This window comes from Trichosurus vulpecula, chromosome 5, assembly GCF_011100635.1.
Source record: "Trichosurus vulpecula isolate mTriVul1 chromosome 5, mTriVul1.pri, whole genome shotgun sequence".
NCBI lineage: Eukaryota > Metazoa > Chordata > Mammalia > Diprotodontia > Phalangeridae > Trichosurus > Trichosurus vulpecula.
In genome coordinates this window covers 308978016-308997995 of record NC_050577.1, presented here as the reverse complement: position 1 = coordinate 308997995, position 19980 = coordinate 308978016, and the positions used below count along the sequence as shown (strand labels likewise).

At 50.4% G+C, this 19980-nt stretch overlaps 1 protein-coding gene across 2 annotated transcripts in view; it reads right to left on the bottom strand.

Annotated features, from left to right (window-relative positions):
- Positions 1 to 11190: 11190 nt before the first annotated feature.
- Positions 11191 to 19980, bottom strand: part of WNT7B (Wnt family member 7B) — a 93912-nt gene continuing 85122 nt past the window's right edge. For both annotated transcript variants that reach the window (XM_036759149.1, XM_036759148.1), the window contains exon 4: positions 11191 to 11670. In XM_036759149.1, coding sequence (XP_036615044.1) covers positions 11191 to 11670 — 480 coding nt within the window. The remainder of the gene's footprint in view (positions 11671 to 19980) is intronic.

Here is a 19980-nt window from a genome sequence, read left to right as displayed (position 1 = left end):
TTGGATTGGGCTTGGACCACATGTTCTCTGAGGTCTCTTTCCATTCTAAGTCTATGAGTCTTATATACTTAAGGAGGTGGTGTGGGTGGACAAAGGTTCAGGAGTGTCCATGGTGGTTACTCATCACCCACTTAGTGACCTTTGGAAGACTGGGAAGAATGGGAGTGGGAGCTGAAGGACTGGGAAGGGCACAGGTTTCCCTGATTTTCAAAAATGAGAAAAGAATGGGGTCTGCATGCTCAGGACAAGCAAGCCAACTTTGATTCCTGGCAGAGTTCTGGACTCCAGCATTGAAGGGATGGTTAGTGAACCTCTAGAAAAGGAAGCGTCGATCCTCAAGAGCCAGCCTGGCTTCTCCCAGAGCAGGTCATGCCAGACTAATCTCATTTTCTTTTTTGACAGGGTTACTAGACTAGCACATCAGGGGAATGCTGTAGGTCTGGTTTACCAGGATTTCAGCAGAGTGTTGGACAGTCTCTTATGATGCCTGTGGGGACAAGAAGAGGAAATGTGGGCCAGATGGTGGTTCAGCTGGGTGGGTTGGGATCTAGTTAAATGGCTGGACACAAAGAATAATCATTAACAGCTCAGTGTAAGCTTGAAAGGATGTCATAGGATTGTAGAATGAGAGCTGGAGGGGTCCTCCGAGACCATCTAGCCTAACCTCTTCATTCTACAGGTCAGGAAATTGAGCCCCAGAGAGCAGAAGTGATTTGTCCAAAGTCACACAGGTAAGTGTCAGAAGCAGCATTTGAACCCAGCTCCTCTGACTTCAGAGTCAGTATGTCTTTTCCTTTATAGCACATTGCCCCCAATAGCCCCAGTGAAATGTCCCAGGAATCTGTGGTGTTTAACATGTTTGCCCATAACATTTATGAAGGTACCTGAGATTCCCAAATCAGCCCCTATTTTGAGCCTCACAAGAACCCTACGAATATTATTATTATCTACTAATTCTAAGGTGAGTATGAATATTATTTTTATTTTTGTGTTTATTCATTTACTTTTTTTAATGAACAAAAAATCTGTTTTCTTTCTTTCTTACCTCCCCATGCTGAAAAAACAAAAACAAACAAAACCCTTGTAACAAGTATGCATAGTCAAACAAAACGAATTCCTGAATTGTCCATGTCCAAAAAACATTTGTCTTATTTTGCAACCTCTGTAGGGAGGTGGGTAGTGAGCTTCACCATCAGTAATTATTTTCACTTTCCATGTAGCACAAACTCCGGGGTGGGTCTCCCAACTTTCCTTCAGAGCATAACTGCTAAGTCCTCTCAGGGTTATGGTGGTGACTGTGAGAGTTGGGGGGTGTTTTTCAACTGCTACGTTGTTCACAAGCCCCCATCAGTGTGCTTCCTCCAATGATTGTCAGTTGATGTCAGTTAGATAGTCAGATCTCCTTGACTTTTTAGAAGGAATATTTATTAAGGTAGAACAGTAAGAACCAACATCCTCCCCAAAAGTCTATAACTCCCCTGAGTACATATGGAATACAGGGGAACATGGGCTCCTGCCTAGAGAGCACACATGATAAAGGATGATAAACCCATTTGCGACAGTCCTCAAGATGGTGTTCTTGTATAGTTTCTTTGCTGGGCTCCTTGGAGAATCTGTGAATCTGTCCAGTTTATCCTTGGCTTTTGATGCATACACATCTGCCAGCTGCTCCAGGGCACTGGATGCTGATGGGAAGATGAGAAGTTCAAAACTCCCTAGACCGCACCCCCAAAAGCTCACAAGATCTTGCTCTGGTCACTGGCAGGGGAGGGAAGGGAGGAAACCAAGGCTTGCTCATCTCTTTTCCCCCTGCCCCCACCAAAGGATTCTTTCTGAGGGGTTTTCTTGGAATGGCTCCTACCACTGAGTTGCTTGATGTTTGATTCCCCTGGTTCTGAACTGGCCTGGCATTTTATTGAAGAACGATGGGCATACCCAAGTTCTTCATCCAATCAGAACTGACTTCCTGTCTGGCATGATTTTACATCATTCAGTGGCATTGAAAGACATCTGAAATTCATCAGACTTCTTACACTAAGTCTGAAGTTTGATGGATGGGTTGGTTGAGATATGTTCTCACCTTATTAAAGTGTCAGGGCTCAGCATCTTACTCTAAGGTGACCGGGAGAGTGACTGACTCAATGATGACCACCTTATATAAAGGAGGGGGACCTGAGGCTTATCAAGATGAAGTAACTTGCCCAGGGTTGTCCAGCCGATTAGTGTCATATTGGAAAGGCTTCTGGACTCCAAGTCCCTCAGCCTTTCTATGGAAGCAGCCTCTCTCTAGCTTCCCTCTGTCTAATTGGCCAATGGCCTGAAGCTGGGAGAGATGGTAGTTTCGTTGGATCACAGAGGGCTTTCCTGACTGTAGGTTCAGGAATGTATCTACCCCCCACCACCCCCTCCCCTTTATCTCCTTTCCTTCTCCTCACACACAGCATGTCATCAATCTAGACAGATCTCAACAGCTTAGATGGATGGGCTGCATTTTGCAAGACGATGAGGCTGAGGCAGCTCCCACAGATATGCTCCAGCATGAAGCTCACACATCTGCTTTGTGAGAGGAGAGGGGCAGGCTTGTAGGTGGAGGGGAGAAGAGATCAGAGCCCCCCAAACTCTCTCAATCACCACCGCTCAAATTTGGGTAAAGGGTCTAAGGCCAAGGGTGCGGGAGGCCTGTTATCCTTACCCTTATCACCACTGAGCTTGGTGATAAGGAAGCTGCCCTTGGGAGGAGCTGATGGCGTAGGAAGTAAAAGGTGCAGAAGGAGACCCTCTGCCCCTGGGCTTCCCTAGGAGATCTCTGGCCATGGAGATACAGCTGAGTCTGGCATGAGCAGGAGAGGTGAGGTCATTGGGGCCCTTCCGGTCCACTTCTCCACATTTCTGCCCGGTCCCACCATCTACTGGGGGGCTGGGAAGGAGGAGCAGTAGAAATCTTAGTGGGAATAAGGATCTCCCTTATTCAGAAACACTAGCAGCAGCCACAGCCATCCAGCCTGAAGGGTCAGAGCTGAGGCCCCCAGAGGGGCAATGACAGATAGGGCAGATCCAGGACCCCAACCCATGTCCACCACTCTTTACCTCTGGCTCACCTTTCCACAACCCCCAGCATAGGACCTTGAATGCAGGAGGCACCCAGTGAGGATTGTGGATTGAATAAATCCAAGGGAATTCATGACAGTGCTTCTCAATCTCATGGTATGGTACAGAGAGGATTGGTCAGAAATTGAGAAGGATCCAGGTTACATTCTTGCTCCTGACACTTTCTGCATGATCACGGATAGGTGACTTTACCATTCAGAGCCTCAGTCTCATCTCTAAATTGGGGATAATCTTACCTACAAGAGGCAGTGTGGCCAATCTTAGAAGTCAGGAAGACCTGGATTCATGGCCCAAATGTGTGACCCTGGGTAGATCACTTACCCTCTCCCTTCCTCCAGACAACTCTATAAGCCTAGAGCTGGTACTGACAGAACCAATAAATGAAAATCCCTGCAGGATCCCCTCATCAGGTTGTTGAAAGGTAGGGGAGAATAGAGAGAGGGAAGGAGGGAGAGAGAGAGAGGGAGGGAGAAGAGAGAGAGGGAGAGAGGGAAAGAGAGGGAGGGAGGGAGGGAGAGAGAGAGAGAGAGAGAGAGAGAGAGAGAGAGAGAGAGAGAGAGAGAGAGAGAGAGAGAGAGAGAGAGAGCTGAACACAGAGCAGACTTGAGAAGAAATATTTTGGTTCTTTAGGTTATCGAGAGAGGCTAGATCCATTGGGAAACATAAGTGATGTCAAAACAAAAGTTCTAAGTAAAATCTATATTTGCACATGTGTAGTACAAGCATCAGTCTGCAAACAGGGGTGCGGACAAGCTGGTGCCCAAGATCCCTCACCGAACTCAAGTCCTTGATCAGATGAGCCTTCACTCTCCTCCCCATTCAATGCTCCTCTGGCTGACCTCAAATCCCCACCGGGATCCACCTCCCAGAGGGGACTCTACTTCTAGCTGGGACTTAGCCAATCCTCTGTCAAACTCCCAGTGCTTGAGGCTGAATCTCATTCCAGTCACCCCAAGTAGCTTGGTGACCACTTACACCTGAGGAGCTGCCTTTAAGGTTATTTCGCTGGAAGCCCCCAGAGCTTCCATTCTCACGCACTTTCTGAGTCTCTTCTAGGGTCACCAGAGAGGCCAGGGGCTTTTCTCCCCCTTTGCATCATTCCTTCATTTCTTTTCCAATGTCTGTTTTCTTCTTAGGGCTTTATTGCATTTGCATTCTACTTCCTTCTGCGAATGAAGCTTGGTTTTAGAGCTAGACCCTCCTGAAGGGGTCTCCCCGCCCCTCATTTAACAAATTCAGAGAGTGAGAGTTACCCATCCAGTTAGCCCCAGGCTCCTCATCATTGATGAGTCAGCAGGTTCCATGACTTGACCTCAGGAGAGGTGGTTGAAGGAAGTGCATGGCTTCCTCCTGGCTCAGGAAGGTGAGTTCCCCACTCCCTCTTCCCCTCCCCCCACCCCAGTCACTGGAGAGAAGCCGACTCCCTGGGGACAGGCATTCCCTACCCCAAACAGCCTCCTGAAGCTGGGGTGGGTTTGGCCACAGGCAGATCCACAGGATACTGGGACAGTTCAGACCCCAGGACTCTCAGGGCTCCTCCCTGAAGAAGACCTTGGTGTATGTGTGTGTGTGTGTGTGTGTGTGTGTGTGTGTGTGTGTGTGTGCGCGCGCGCGCGCGCGCGCGTAGTATTTGCTAGTGGAATCTATGTGTGTCTATATTTGAATGTGTGGGACTGGGCGTGTCTCTTGGGTAAGAGTTTCAGCATCTATGAGGATGTTTGTGTATGTCTGCATTTACCCATGTTCAAACGTATGTGATTGTGTAACTGTGTACTGGCATGTGAGCTTGGGTAAATGTATGTGTGTCTGGGGACTTTCCTAAGGCACAAGAGGCCTTAACCACGAGCTACCAGTCTGCCTTTTTGAACCACTCCCAGTTTGCCCTCCGAGCCTGTCCCAAGAGACAGTCCAGCCAAACAGATGGTATGGGGGTTTTGGTACAGGACATACCATCTCTGGCCACCGAACCTTTGCTCAGACCACCCCCCATGCCTGGCATGTGGCCTCCTTCTCCCATCCCACTGCCTTATGGAGTCCTGAGCTGGCTTCCTCCAAACTCCACTTTCATCGGTCCCTTCCTGGTATACCCTACTTTGGGTTGTGCCTTCATTTTTATTGACATTAATTTAAGAAGAATCTTTTCAAGGAGCCATGCTATCATTGACTCAAGAGGTCTTTCCAGTGGTGGAGATAGCACCCCATCTTTGCCTCCCCGAAATTTACCAGGCAAAGTCCATCCACCATGTTGGAAGGCTGCCTCACTTTCTCCAACATTGGGAGGGGACCAGCGGGGTGCTCTGTCGGCCAGCCAACAATTTGAGTCCAATCCAATGAGACCATACTATAAAGCATTTAGCACAGTTCCTGGAACATAGTAGGTGCTTAATATTTTGCTTGTTTCCTTCCTCCCTCTTTTCTTCTCTCCTTCCCTCCCTTCCTTCCTTTTTCTCCTTTCTTCTTTCCCTCCATCCCTCCTTTTCTTCCTTTCTTCTTTCCTCCCTCCTTCAATTCCTTCCTTCATCCTTTCCCCTCTCCCTCCCTCTCTATCCCTCCTTTGCTTCCTTCCTTTCCTCCCTCTCTTTCCCTCTCTCCCTCCCTTCCTTCCTCCCTTTATCTCTCCTTTCCTTCCTTCCTTCCTTCCTTCCTTCCTTCCTTCCTTCCTTCCTTCCATTTCCTTGTAGTTACTCCAAGGTGGAGGCACAGAATCAGAGAGTGAAAGAAGCCTAACCCTTCTCCTAGGACCAGCCCAGAGCTAAGCTCCTTAAAGGAGGGGACCATTGGGCAGAGGGGTCTCCCTTTCTGGGCTTCTCCTTTCAGGCCTCAACCCCTTGGCCCACAAAGAAATTAAAAGGTCTGCAGAGAAGACAGAGGGTGGCAGAAGGCCGAGGGCCTTTGGTGGGCACTGGGTATGTTACAGGGCCTTCTTGGGGGGCAGGGCTGGTTAGTGGAGCCTTCCTGGCAGCAGGCTCCAAGGGTGCCTGGCCTCCTGGAGCCTGAGCTTTCGTGCCCATCGGACAGGACTTGTTGAATCAGAAAGCAGCCCCATGCCAGGTGGGGTTGGGAACAGGACCAGTGACCAAACCGGCCTGGCCACATTGTTTCTGGCCTTTAAAAAGAATGCCATTCATTTTGCTGTGTGAGCCCAGATCCCAGACAGAGGTGGTGATGGGGGTGGGGGGGATTCCAGGCAGGGGAGGATGGTCCTTTCCATGCCTGGAGAGCCTCTTGAGGACTGGCTGGGTCACATAGCTGCCTGCTCATCTCCATTGTACAGAAGACAAAACTGAGGACTGTTCCTAGAAGATGGCGGACCTCCCAGACCTCCCCCAAATGCCCCAGGAGCCAGGGATCCCTTTCTCCCTCCCTCCTTCCTTGAGGCCTCCAGTAAACCCTAATTAAGCTCCTAGTGTGTGTCTGATGCTTGCATTCATTCCAAACTTTTCTCTCTCTCAGTTTTCAGTTTTTAAAGGGCTTGGAATGACCAATTCCTGCAGGAAGAGGAGGGGCATAACACTTCATAGCTGGCTTTGGCATGTGCTTAATAAATGCTGGTTGGTTGATGGACACAGTGTCATAAGTCAGGAGACCTGGGTTCTAATCCTACCCCATTTCTTTTGTGACCTTGGGAAAGTCACTCCCTGTCTATAAGTCTCAGTTTTCCATCTCTACAATGGGGAGAATCATCCTTATTCCCTCGGACTTCCCAGGCTGTTAGGAAGAAAGCACTTTGTAAAGTTTGAGACAGGAACCTGGGCACAGCTGTCTGCTTGGACCCATCGTGGTGTCATCCTTCGAGGAGCAGCAGCTGGAGACAGAGGAATCCCCTCCCCACTGCTGGATCCTGCAGGATTAGAAAAGAGCATCCTAACTCCTCTATTAGACACTGTTTCTCCTCCCCCTCCCCGCCCCGGGGAAGGGTACGCCTGAGCAGGCCAGACATTGGGCTCTCAGTGGCCAGGCCCCTCATCACCTGGAAGGACTTAGGTGAGCCATAAAGGCACAGAAATTAGAAGTAGGAGGGAAGCTAGGAATTGCCGATAGAAAGGACCTGGGTTCAAATCCTGATCCATCACTAACCCTCTGTGGTAGGTCACCTTGCCTCTTTGGGTCTTAATCTCATCTGTTAAATGGTGGGAGGGCTCAGGCTGACCCTGTTCCTTAGTGTCTGGCTGCGAACTGTGCCTCTGAGCCAGTGCCTTCACCCTTTCCCCACCCCTTTCCCCTGCTTTGAGCTCCCTTTGATGTGCTGTCTTCGCTACTAGAAGGTAAGCCCTCTGAAGGTAGGGCTTGTATTTGTCCTAGAGCTCAGCTTAGGGCCAGGCTCTTTGGGAGCCTTGACACATTCCACATCTTAGCTCCTGGGGGAAGGGGTCAAGGCCAGTGGACTCTGAACCCAGCCAGTGCTTGATAAATGGGGGAGAGGGGATTGAACCAGGGCAAACAGGTGGTCTTTGTTGAAAATCCTTTAATAACATACAGTATTCTGCGCTCTGTTAGTGTTCACTGCTTCCCAGACTGGGCAGCCAGATTTGTGGGGGCCGCAGGGGCTGTGGCCTGGCCCTTGAAAGTGGGACCACAGTATGTTCTTCTGCTGGGGGGAGGAGAGGGTCACAAGAGAAGGGCATGGGGATCTCCCCAGTGGGCCGTTCTAGAGCCAGCCAAAGAAGAGGGCTGCTCAGGGATCCCGCCACTCTTTCCAGGAGCAAGCCTCCCCTTCTTCCCTCCACCCTGGGCTTCCAGGCTGGATGGCATGCTGCTCCCCCTCAGGCAGATGCTGGCCATGGGTCCAAGAATGGACTCCCCCGAAAACATTTCCAAACCTTGTTTTCAAATACTCTTCTTCACTTTTCTTTCTGGTAGCTCAATTGATGAGAAGTGTCCAAGGACCACAGAGCCAGGAGTCCATTTCTGGGTGGTGGAGATGCTTCGGGCAGCTTGGGGCCAAGCTTCAGGAGGGGCAGGATAGGGAGGTGGTCTGGCTGCTCCTCCCTTCCTCAGTGTAGTTCACAATAATTTAAGTACTCTATAGACATTTAAATGATATACAATAATATAACTTAATTGGGTTCCTTAACAAAGGCCACTCTAAGGTATTTACAATCTCTAGTAGCCTGTGCCTTCCTGGAGCTGGGCAGCTTCGCCCCTTTCCCCCAAAAGAACAAGCTGAAAGAACATCATATCATAATGTACATGGATTCCCACCTGAGAATCCAAAGGACAATTTTAAATTTGAGGAAGATGAGTAACCCGGGGCCGGGCACCCGGAGTCATGAGGAATGGCTTTGAATGCCGCCTCTGCTACATACTGTCTTTATAATATGGGCAAATCGATCCCTTCCTGCATCAATCCCCTATTCTGTACAATGGGGATAATCAGGGCTATGGCAAACTATCAGGGGCAGGGGAGCCCTAAGACTTTCTGTCAAGGCTCTCCCTCCCGCTCAGGTTTGGGGCCCTGGTGCTGATCAGTCACAGCAGGCTATGCATGAAAACGGTTTTCTGTATCTTCAAAAAGTGCAGTTGGGCAGAGGCAGCTATTGGGTGGCAGAACCAAGCAGCTCTGAATCTGAGCTCTACAGAGTGATATGAACTCAGAGAACTCTCTCCCCTCTCAGACTCCATTTTTTCATCTCTACAATAGAGCAGGCTGGACCATACACTCTCTCAGGGTCTCTTTTATGCTCTGTTCACACCTGAAGCTCCTTCCCAGCTTTGACTTTCTGCATTGGAATGTTCTAACAGCCATGTTTTAAAGACCTTCCCAGCTCTGACATTCTCTGTTCTAAGGCCCTTCTGAGGTCTAACATTTGTTTTCTAAGGCTCCCCTACTACATTCCATGTTCTGGGTTTTGAGGTTCAGTAGCATTCTATAGCATAAGACCCTTTCCAGCTCTGACATCCTCTCTTCTAAAGAGCTCTCTCAGCTCTGATATTCCATGTTCTAAGATCCCTCCCAGCTCTGCCACCGTGTTCCAAGGGCCCTCTCAGCTCCAAAGTTCTAGATTCTAAGGTCCCTTTCAGCTCTGGCATTCTAGGTTCTAAGATTCCTCCTAGCTCTGACATTCTAGGTTCTAAGTTCCCTTCCATTTCTGAAATTATTGATTCTAAGGTCTCTTCCAACTCTGAAATTCCAAGGCCCAAAATCTTTTCCAACTTCAATATTCTGGTTTCTTAGGTCCATTCCAGTTATGACACCTCGAGTTCTAAGTTCCATCCTAGCTCTGGCATTCTAGATTCTTGGTCCCTACTCACTTTGACCCTTGTCCAAAAGGTTCTAATTAAACTCATTAAACCTCATTTCACATGAGGTTCTTCTAGACTCCCTTTGGGGACTCAGTTTGAGGCTGAGCAGGGAGTTGGGTAGGGGAGGCAGAGGGTACAGTAGAAAGAAGAATGTGCTGCCTTCTGCAGTGTCACCACCATGGCCCTTTTCTTCAGAGGGGAATCCCTACCAGGCTTGTCCTGCCTAGCCCTGGACCCAGGCTGAGACCTTTGGGTTTCTGTATTCTAATGGGCAAAGCCCTGGATTTGGAACCAGGATACCTGAGACCACGTCTTGACTCCAGCACTTATTAGCTTTGTGGACTTAGGAAAGACATTTCATATTTCCAAGCCTGCTTCCTCCTCTGTGAAATGAGGATGGTCACTGTCACACTGTCTCTGTCTTGGATTTGCCAGGAAGGGAGGGCTTTGGGAAGGGGACTATTATTTCACATCAGGATAAAGGAAAGGGGATTTCCCAGAAGTAGGACTCTGGATATCCCTTAGAGACTCTCAGTCAAAGGTGAGTCCTGGGAAGGGGGTGGGGGAAGAGATCACAGGGTAGGCAAAGCATCCTGATGTACCTCCTCCCCACCTTTGGACATACGTTGACTTGGGAGGCAACAGGCAGGTACCCAGGCCTATGACCAGGGTGGGAGAGGTGGCGGTTCAAGAAGCACCATTTGGGAGATGATTTCAAAGGAGTGTTGGGGTGAGAGGGAGGAGGCCAGTCACTGTTGGAAGATTCTTCAGTGTTCATGTTCCATTTGCCTTGGGGCTAGGAGTCCCCCTGCCCCTCAGGCCAGAAGCATTCTGCACCCGGCAATGGCCAAGCCAGTGACTGCTCTTACAGGGCTCAGGGGTAAGTGGATGCCACTCCAGTAAGAGTCTGTCATCCCAGTTTTACCCAAGTGACCAGGCCCCTGTTCTATAGTCTGAAACTTGGCGACCACAGATCAGTAGCACTGAATGAAGACAATAGCACATGAGTCACAACAATGACAACACACCAGACCTTGGGAACAGCCCAGTCCAGGAATCGGGAAGTCAAGGAGTCCGACATAGTGAAGACAGCGCTCCTGGTAGTGCTTCCAAATGGCGCTGATGCTAAAAACATAAATAATCCTTTCCACTGTTCAGTCTGAGTCCTCTGTGTCACCAGATGCTTATGGCATTGGAAAATGGTTGCTCTTTCCCTCATCGAAGACACTGCCATTTTTTTTCCATTTTAACTCATTTCCCTACAAGTCCTGGTCTGTTCTCTGGCAGGTGTCAAACCCCCGAACACCTGAAGCAGCACCAACTAGCAACCCCGATCTGCCTGATTCTCTCTCACTCAACTAACTCTCTCTCTCTCTCTCTCTCTCTGAAGGAGGGGGAGACAGGAGGGTTTGGGAAGCTGGGGAGGGGGTTCATTTCTAGCTTTTCTGAGAAATAGGAAATAGGCGGGAAATGTGCTCTCTTCTCCAGACCGCTCTGGAAAGCTTTTGCCGAATAGCTTCCCCAGTGGAGCTAGCTTAGCGCCAGAGAACTGCAAGAACAATACCTCGTCCCCACCGCCCCCCGCCCCCGCCTCCCACCGCGGTCGGGGTGGCCGCGGAATGAAGGCAGGCCGGCGAGGCTGCCAGGGGGCGGACGGAGGCTGGGCCGCTCCCCTCTGGTCACAGAACGACAACCAGCTTGGGGGGGGGCACAGGCCTCTGGTCTCCCCGAGCACGGGAGGGGCCCAAGGCCCACGCCCTCCGAAAGATTCGGGGTGCAAATTGCTGCTGGAGTCGGGTGGCTCGAGCGGAGGGCAGGCACGCGCTCGGGCCCGCGCGCCTACTTGCAGGTGAACACCTCGGTCCGCTCGCTGCACGTGTTGCATTTGACGAAGCAGCACCAGTGGAATTTGCAGTTGCACTGCCAGACCTTGGTGTACTGGTGCGTGTTGTAGCCGCGGCCGCAGCACATGGTGTCGCAGCCGTCGGCGCCGGGCGACGTGCGGTTGCACAGGCGGCCCTGGGTGCCCACGCTGCCCGTGGCCGCGTCCTCCTCGCAGTAGTTAGGGGACTTCTCGATGTAGACCAGGTCCGTGTCCAGGGGTTTCTGGTAGCTGCGTAGCTGCTTGACCTTGAGGAAGGTGGGTTGGCGCAGGCGGCTGGCGCGCACCACCTCTACCTGCACTGCCGCGTTGTACTTCTCCTTGAGCAGGTGGCCCACCTCCCGGAACTTGGGCAGCGTGGTCCAGCACGTCTTGGTGGTGCACGAGCCCGACACTCCGTGGCATTTGCATTCTAGCTTCATCCTTTCCTCGAGGACCTGGAAAGGGACGAGAGAAGGAGGAGAAGGCGGAGCCGTAGATTAGAAGCATGGCCACCTTGAGCAACACGTTGGGCAAGAATCACGGCGACCCAGAATCCCCGAATGCCAGCATGCCCAGAAAGGAGGAGGGCGGGGAAATGAGTGCGGCTGGCTGGCTCCGCAGGCCGGTCACTGGGCTTAAAGCCCAGGCCCATCATTAACTCACTACCTGCTCGACTTTGAGCAGGACATTCCCCCTCTCTGGGCCTGTTCAATGGGCGTAGGGAAGGGCTAATGACATTCTCTGTGGTCCTAGCCAGCGTTTAACACAATGAAGTGTGACAGACTTGGAAGATCCGGAAGAGGCATTCAGGCACAGATCGAAGACTGTCCGAGCTAAAACCTCCGAGACTGAGAATGTCAGAATCGGGAGACACGGAACATCCCACCCGGAAGGAAGACTCGGCTCACAGCATCTCACAGTGGAGGGAGTTTTGGCAAATGTACCATGACTTACATAGAACTTAACACCTGAAATCTCACGCACATAGACAAGTCTCTTGACTCTTCTGTGTGCTGGGATTCTTTGTGATAAAGAATAGCATTGTTCCAGGGGCACACAAAGCTTGAGGACTAGTGACATAAATTATGAACCATCAGAGCCGGAAGTGGCCTGAGAACAGGGGATGTCAGAGCCAGGAGGGGTAGAGAATGTTAAAGATGGAAAAGAACCTTAGAATACAGAATGATAAGTATCAAAGAAATAGCCTCAGAACATAGACTAGAACATGGACAGTCAGCAGTGGCAGGGTGCTGCTAATATAGAATGCAGAAGAGCAGGTCTGTTCCAGACCTAAGTGTCCAGGACCCAGAGTGTGAAGCCCAAAAGGGGCCTGAGGCACCTGAGCAGATTTTTGAGTCTGAAGTCTGGGGACCCTCCTCAGAATCATGTGTTTAAATGCCAAGATAACATATATAGGATTGCAAAGGAAACCAATGATATTGAAATGCAATTATCAAAATTCTTTCCAACCAGAAGCTCACTCACCCAGGTGAAGAACCAGCCAACCTCTCCATTTTGTAGATGAGAAGACTGAGGCCCAGAGAAGGGAATAGACTTTGTTTTTTGACCACAGAAGAATGTGGAGGTAATTTCTTCGTTGGGGCTGGAAATGGGCCACCCTGAGCTGCTTCTCCACAAGGCTCCAACAGCCCATCTCTGAGCCTTTCCCAGCACCTCCTTCACCATATCTGGGTTTTCTTTGGACTACCAAGGAAGGATCTCAAAATATTCCAGCCCCTTCACTTTACACACGAGGGAGCCAGAAGCTGATGCCAGAAGGCTTGTGACTTGCTTAAGGCTACACAGTAAATGTGGGGGAAAGTTTCTATCTCACATATCTTACTTGTTGCTCAAAATAGCCCTAAATGTCAAGGATTCCTTTCACCGTTTTACATATGATAAAACTAGGACTTGAAGTCACACAATGATTGGACCATGCGTCTTGCACGAACCAGAACAAAGACTTGGGGGATGCTCCACAAGATGCATGAATCCCTGCTCCTTTCCCACTACTTGAAAGACTCTGCTGACCCACATAGGTCAGGCTACCCCATCAAGTTCATAGTTCAAGCCAGGATTCTCAGTGCCCACTCTTTCCCCATCCAGTCTGGGAACTGTTCCTCCCCCTCCACCCCCCCCCCCAACTTTCAAAGAGGTCAGCCGGGGCTGGATAATCCCCAAACAACAGATAATCCACAAATCATTTCTAGTTGGTTTAGGAGGGGTTGGTGTGCACATTCCAGCTTTGTCTTCAGCAGCTGACTCACCCTCCTGTCTGCATTCAGAGCCAGGTCAGCTTAAGTACAATGGAGTCACATTCCCCCAGCTGAGCTGGCCCCAAAGGGGGTTGGCCCTGGGTTCAAGAGCCCGGCTGGAGGGCACCCACTCTTGGAACAGAGTGAGGATGAGAATGGCTGGAGATGAGGCAGTCTGGCCTAGTGGATAGAAAACCGAGGAAGCCCTGGGGTCAAACTCTGCCTTGATCACCTCATGGCTGGGTGACCCTGTCCTCACTGACTCTGAGAGCCCCTGCACCTCTCCAAGATTCTGAGTTGTAAGGCAGGGGCCTGTCTCCATTGGGGTTTGGTGGGGAAAAGTTCAGATGAAATCCCAGGTCTGGATGGTGGTGGCAGTGGCACTGCTGGATAGCTGGAAGGGCCCCCAGAGGAACTACTCCCCTCATTTCACACACCAGGAGGTGGACAGAGCTTGAGTGTTTCCAGAATACATGTCCTTCATCACTGCACTGGAGCCCCAAGCCCCCTTGGGAGAGAGAAGTTTCAGGGTGATTATCCCCATTTTACAGATGAGATAATTGAGGCACAGAAAAGGTCAGTGACTTTGCTGAGGTCCTGGAGATAGCATCAGAGACAGGATCTGAGCCCAGTTCTTCTGGATTCCAATCTAGGAACTGGGACATTGACCATGTATTCTGCATAGAAGAGAATTTAGAATTGTCCTTGAAGAATGTCAGAACCAGAAAGGCCTTTAGAACAAGGGGTAAGAACATCAGAGCTGGGAAGGACCTCAGAGGTCATCTAGTCCCATTGACCCATTTTGAGCTGAAGAAATTGAGGTCCATAGAGCTGAAGTCACTTGTCCCAGTCAGAGAGTCAGAGAGGAGTACCACAGCTTGAACCCACAGGATCCCAGGAGTTTAAATGTAGAACTAGAAAAGAGCTTTGAAGCCAACCAGTTCAACCCCCTCATTTTATAGATGAGGAAACTGAGGCCCAGAGCTATGTGTCCAAGGTCACACAGACAGGAAGTAGCAGAATCAGGACTGGAATGCGGGCCTGGCTCTGTGCACTGTCTCCTGTTGCTGCCTCTCTCACCCCAGAGAGTGCTTTCTCCAACATCTCATACTTTGGCGTATTCTGGAATGAGCCTGGAGTTGGGAGGCCTACTGGTCCTGGTCCTACTGTCTGTGCTTAACCTCTCTGTGCCTCAGCTTCCTCATGATGGCATGGAGACAGTTAGCATTACATTACTTCCTTCAAAGGACTGGCGGGGGAGAGCATCTTTGAAGGTTCAAATTTCATATAAATGTGAGCTGTTGTGAATGTGCGTCCTCATAGTCACCAGTGTCAGCAGTGTGGTCACCAGCCCCATCTGTCCCCCTCCCTGCCCATTCTCAGCACCTTACTGTCAGTATCCTCAGCACCATTGTCTCATCCTCAGAACAGTTATCACATCTTCTCCGGTGTCCCCTTCATCATAAGAACCTTTGTCACCATCCTTTTCAACATCACTACCAATGTCCTCATCACCTCTTTCCACTCATCTCTATGACATTGTCCCCATCACCATCAATAACATTCTTCTCACTTGTTCCATCACCCTCAGCACCACTGCCATTCTTCCTATGGGCACCATTACTGGCATCGTGACAACCATCTTTACCACCATCACCTCCATCACCCTCAGCACCACTGCCATCCTTCCTATGGGCACCATTACTGGCATCATGACAACCATCTTTGTCCCCATCACCACCATCATCATCATGATTAACACACCATTGACATCTTAATTGGCTTTCAACTCTTCCAGTTGGGACTCTCAGGATCTGGTGGATCAGACCAGGATGGCTGGCCACCTGACACCTTTCTCTTCCTCTTTCTGAGCTCCATTCAATTCAGTCCAACAAGCATTTATTAAGTGACTCTTGTGTGCTAGGCACCAGGCAGGGCTCTGGGTGTACAACAAGCCTGCCCTCAATCGGCTTACAGTCATGATTTCAGAGGTAGCCCGTGGGGATATCAAGGGAAGGCTGGTGTCTCTTAGGGTCTGAAACCTGAGTTCTCTTCCTGGCTTCTCCAGGGGCAATCACCTAAATCCTCTGAATGCTCTCTTAGAAAATGGGAATGAGAACATTCGCTGGAGGGGCAGTGGGGGAGGGCCACAAATGTTGTGTGATGCCCCAGAAACACCTGGAAGCACTTCTTAAACAGTCAAAAGCCAAGGCAAGGCTCACTTGTTTGAGGCAATGTGGTGCAGTGGGAACAGTGGAAGGAGGGGTTTGCTCAGCATAGGGAATGATGTCTCTGGACCCTTTCAGCTCTAAGAGCCCAACTGTCAGAGCCAGGTAACGAGCCCAGGCAACTGTGCAGGGGGAAAACCAAATCTCCTGCAGTCACCTTGTGTCAGACCAGGGCTGCCACCCAGCGCTTGGCTGATCTCAGGCAACCCCCTCCCCTCTATAAACATGAGGTGACCTTAGATCCTTCTGAAGGGACTTCTAGCCACCTCTCCCATGAGCCTGGGATTCTAGCTCTTCACAAGTTCCCTTTATCGGGAGCTCACAGGACTGACGTGACAGCTGGGTTTCCCCTCTTCCTCCATTCCCAGAGCCAACCCTGACCCCCGAGGTACTCATTTACCAAAATCGAAGAGTTCCTGCCAAGCTCAATGCCTGATTAAAGATGGAAAATCATTAGCTCCTGAAAAATTCCATTCATCATCTGCCAGGGCCTCTGGCTAACCTTGGTCAGCCCAGGGCTGCTCTTTCACCTGGGGAGGGTCCCTCTTGCCTGGCTACTTCTCCATTTGATATCCAGGAGCCACTCTGAAATCGTGAAGAATTGGCCTTGGGGCTGGCCCTTGAGAATAGGGAGGAAATGGAGGTGGGGGGCTCTCCCTTCTATAAGGGTGTCTGAGAAGAAAGAAGAGCGAGAGAGTGTCTCTGAGAGCTCGGAGTTTTTCACAGCTCAAAGGGATGTTAATCATGCCACTAATGGTTTATAATTAGAATGGTAAACATCTGGAGTGGTTTGGCAGGTTGCAGGAGGAAGCAAGCAATCCCCAGCCCAGCTGAGGAAGGTGGACTGAGTCTGGCTTTTTTACTTTTGTCTCTGCAGCCTCAGGACCTCAGATACTAGGCACCTGTATGACCACTTGCTTCAAGTCCTTGAGCCTCTATAAGCCCCTTTGTAAAATGAGGTCCCTGCAGTCTCTAGAGCATTATCCTATGGTGTTAGTGAGGCGCTCAGCTTGGACAGCAGGGTCAGAAGATACCAATGTCATCCACCGCATTCCAGAATCACCCATTGTCCTGTCCTGCTGCTGGACTTGATGACTCTGGCGGAGAGAGTGAGGCTGGTGACGCTGTGAAGCTCAGCCTCATTTACATCCAGCTCATGTGAGAGTCAAGACATCATTCTGTGATGTCACTGGTTGTCTTTGAAAACGATGGATGTCAAACCCAGTCTCTTGACTCCTAGACCAGAACTGCTTCTCCCAGGACAGTCCATGCCTTCGTCCCTTGTTCACTTTGGAAAGACAGCACCGAGAACTCTGAGACTGGTGAGCAGAGTGGTTTGAGTTAGTCAAGGACAGATGGAGAGACAAGGAGACTGTTGGGGCATCTGGGGAGAGACCAAGGCACATGCAGCTCCACGCAGGCCAAGGGTATGTGGTGCCAATGCAGGGGTTCAGATAAAAGGACACCAGAGCAGGGCCCAAGGAGCCCTGAGCTGAACAGCCCAGTGACTAAACTGCTGCGTGACCTTGGGCAACTGCTTTCCCCTCTGGGCCTCAGCTTCCTCACTCTGTCATATGGAGATCATCATCCTAGGCTCGATGACTTAAGAGGACAAAGAGAAGTAAAAGCCCTGGAAACAAGGCAGCTGTTGGCAGGGTCTTGGGACTCTGGGGCCTCGAGACAGAGAGTGTTAGGAGAGGCTCCGGACTTTGGGGGAGAATGAGGAATACGCTTTTAGACATGGCCTATGTGGGAGTTTGTTTGACTTGACCATGCATGTCTGTTATAAGGGCTTTGTCTTTCTCTCCTTTCCCTTTCTCTCTCTCTCCTCTCTCTCTCTCTCTCTCTCTCTCTCTCTCTCTCTCTCTAATCTCTCTCTCTCTCTCTCTCTCTCTCTCTCTCTCTCTCTCTCTCTCTCTCTCTCTCTCTCCCAATGGGGATATAGTGAGGAGATGAGAGTAAGAGAAAAAAAAATTGTTATTGAAAAACAATTAATTAATTTTTAAAAAGAGTGTCGGGGCTGGGAAGATCTTCAAGTTCACCTAGTATAGTGGTCCTTGGTGTGGAGTCCTCAGATAGGTTCCAGGAGGTCTTTGATTGAATGGAGGAAAATGGCGCCTTTATTTTCACTAATATTTAGTTTCCTTTGTAATCATATGGATTTTATTATCTGCTGTGACAAACATGATTCTGAGAAAATCTGTAGGCTCCCCTCAGTGGCCCAAAGGTTCCATGGAACTTGATAAGAACCCTGCACTCACTCTGACCTCTAGGGAGATCCAGAGAGACTTCTCATAGGATGCCTGTGGAAGTCCTGGATTCAATCTCCCCTGGGACATTTCCTAGATGTGTAGTCCTAGGCAAGTCCCTTGGCCTCTCTGTCTCAGTTTTGCCATCTATGAAATGGAAACAACAGCTGTTGTTCCCAGATGTGAGCAGAGTAGGAGATTCTGATAATATGACAGTGACATGATTTGTAAACTTTTACGTTTATGGCAAAGTCAACTGTTAACATTTGTGGGGAGAGGCAGGACAGAGCAGGAAAAGTGATTTGGGGCCAATTCATTTGTAGTGAATTGGCAGTGGGCCCACTTTCCCTGGGGAAATGACATCCTGGGGCCTGATAACTATGCCAAAGATAATAACCAGTCAGTAGGAGCCAGGCAGCCCTGTCCCGCCGAAGAGCACACTGGCCGACCTGGTCATAGTGAGCTTGAAGGGGACAGATATGGGCTTTGCAGACTTCATCTCTGGAGCCTCCCCACAGCCCTGGGAGGTGGGGCCAGCAAGTGACCTGCCAGGGTCACAGGGTCAGCTAGTAAGTGGCCAAGGCAAGATTAGAACTCAGGTCTTCAGTGTTCTATCAGGTACCCAGCTGCCTCTAGTACATGCCATGCCTACAATAATTACATCCCTTAACTGCTCACAACAGACCTCCAAAGGGCTACCCAATTTACAGATGAGGAAAGAGGCTCTGGGAGGGACAGCTATGAATCTGAGGCCACAAAGCTAGACTGTGAGATCTTCCAGGGAGCAACTGTATTTTGCCTTTCTTTGTCACCCCAGTGCTTAGCATAGTGCCTGGCACACAGTAGGTGCTTAATAAATATTTACTGGCTTACAGCTAGCAGGTTGGTGGGATCAGGAAATGCCTGCTCTGTCCTGGCTGCAGCATCCCAGTCAGAGATTGGAGGGATAGCTCTGAGCCCAGAGAGGTGTCCATTAGCCCAAAGTCACGTGGGATGTTCATGGCAGAGTTTAAATTGGAACCTGAGTCCCTGCATCCAGGATCTCTGTGGTGAGCCCTGCAGCCCCCTGACACACATGAAGGGAAACAATGGAGACCCCCCCAGCTCAGCCCAGCACACAAGGATGGAGAGCACCCCCCTCCAGCTCAGCCCTCCAGCGCACAGGGATGGAGACCCTCCAGCTCAGCCCAGCACCCAGGGATGGAGACTGCCTAGGACACAGGCTGTGGAGCAGGAAGGAACCCACTGCATAGAGTCCCACAGCCTCTTGCCCTAGAAAAAGCAATGCCAAGCCCAGCTCTGCAGCCCCTTGGTCTTCTCCAATGCCAAACCTCTAGAGCCCAGGGCTACAGCCTCCTTGGAGGCCCATTCCACCCAGTGTGGGGCATCCAGGGGCATCACATCTGCTCGTCTTGCTGTGTGCCTGGCAGACACTAACACAAATGTGAGGATGCTGGGAAATGATGCCCAGTGCAGCTTTGAGGAGGCAGGCTAACCCAGCAGCACCCTCCTCCTGCTTTACCTGAGAACCCTGCCCTGCGGTAATGGTAGGAATGCGGGCAGCCAGCCCACACCCACCTCGAGTGTAGGGAACGGGACCGAGCAGAGCCAGCGGCACAGCCCTCAGGCTAGGCATGCCTAGAACAGAGAATGTCAGAGCCGAAAGGGGCCTGAGAACAAAATCGGAGCTGGAAGGGGCCCAACAACCATTGCGATAATGAGCATTTATGTGGCGCCTTAGGCTTTGTAAGCGCTTTGTAAATATTATCCCATTTTTCTGGCAGGTAGGTGTTATTTTATCCCCACTTTGCAGATGAAGGAACTGAGGTTAAGTGACTTGCCCAAGGTCACACAGTGAGTAAGTGTCTGAGTTTGCTTTTCCATTCAGGTCATCCTGACTCCATGTCCAGAAAGAGACCTCAGAGATCAGATGACCCAACCACCTTACTTTGAAGAGGAAGAAACTGTAAAAGGGAATGCTGTTCCTCTTCCTCCCTCTTTGAGGAAGTGGACTTGGCCAATGTCACTCAGCT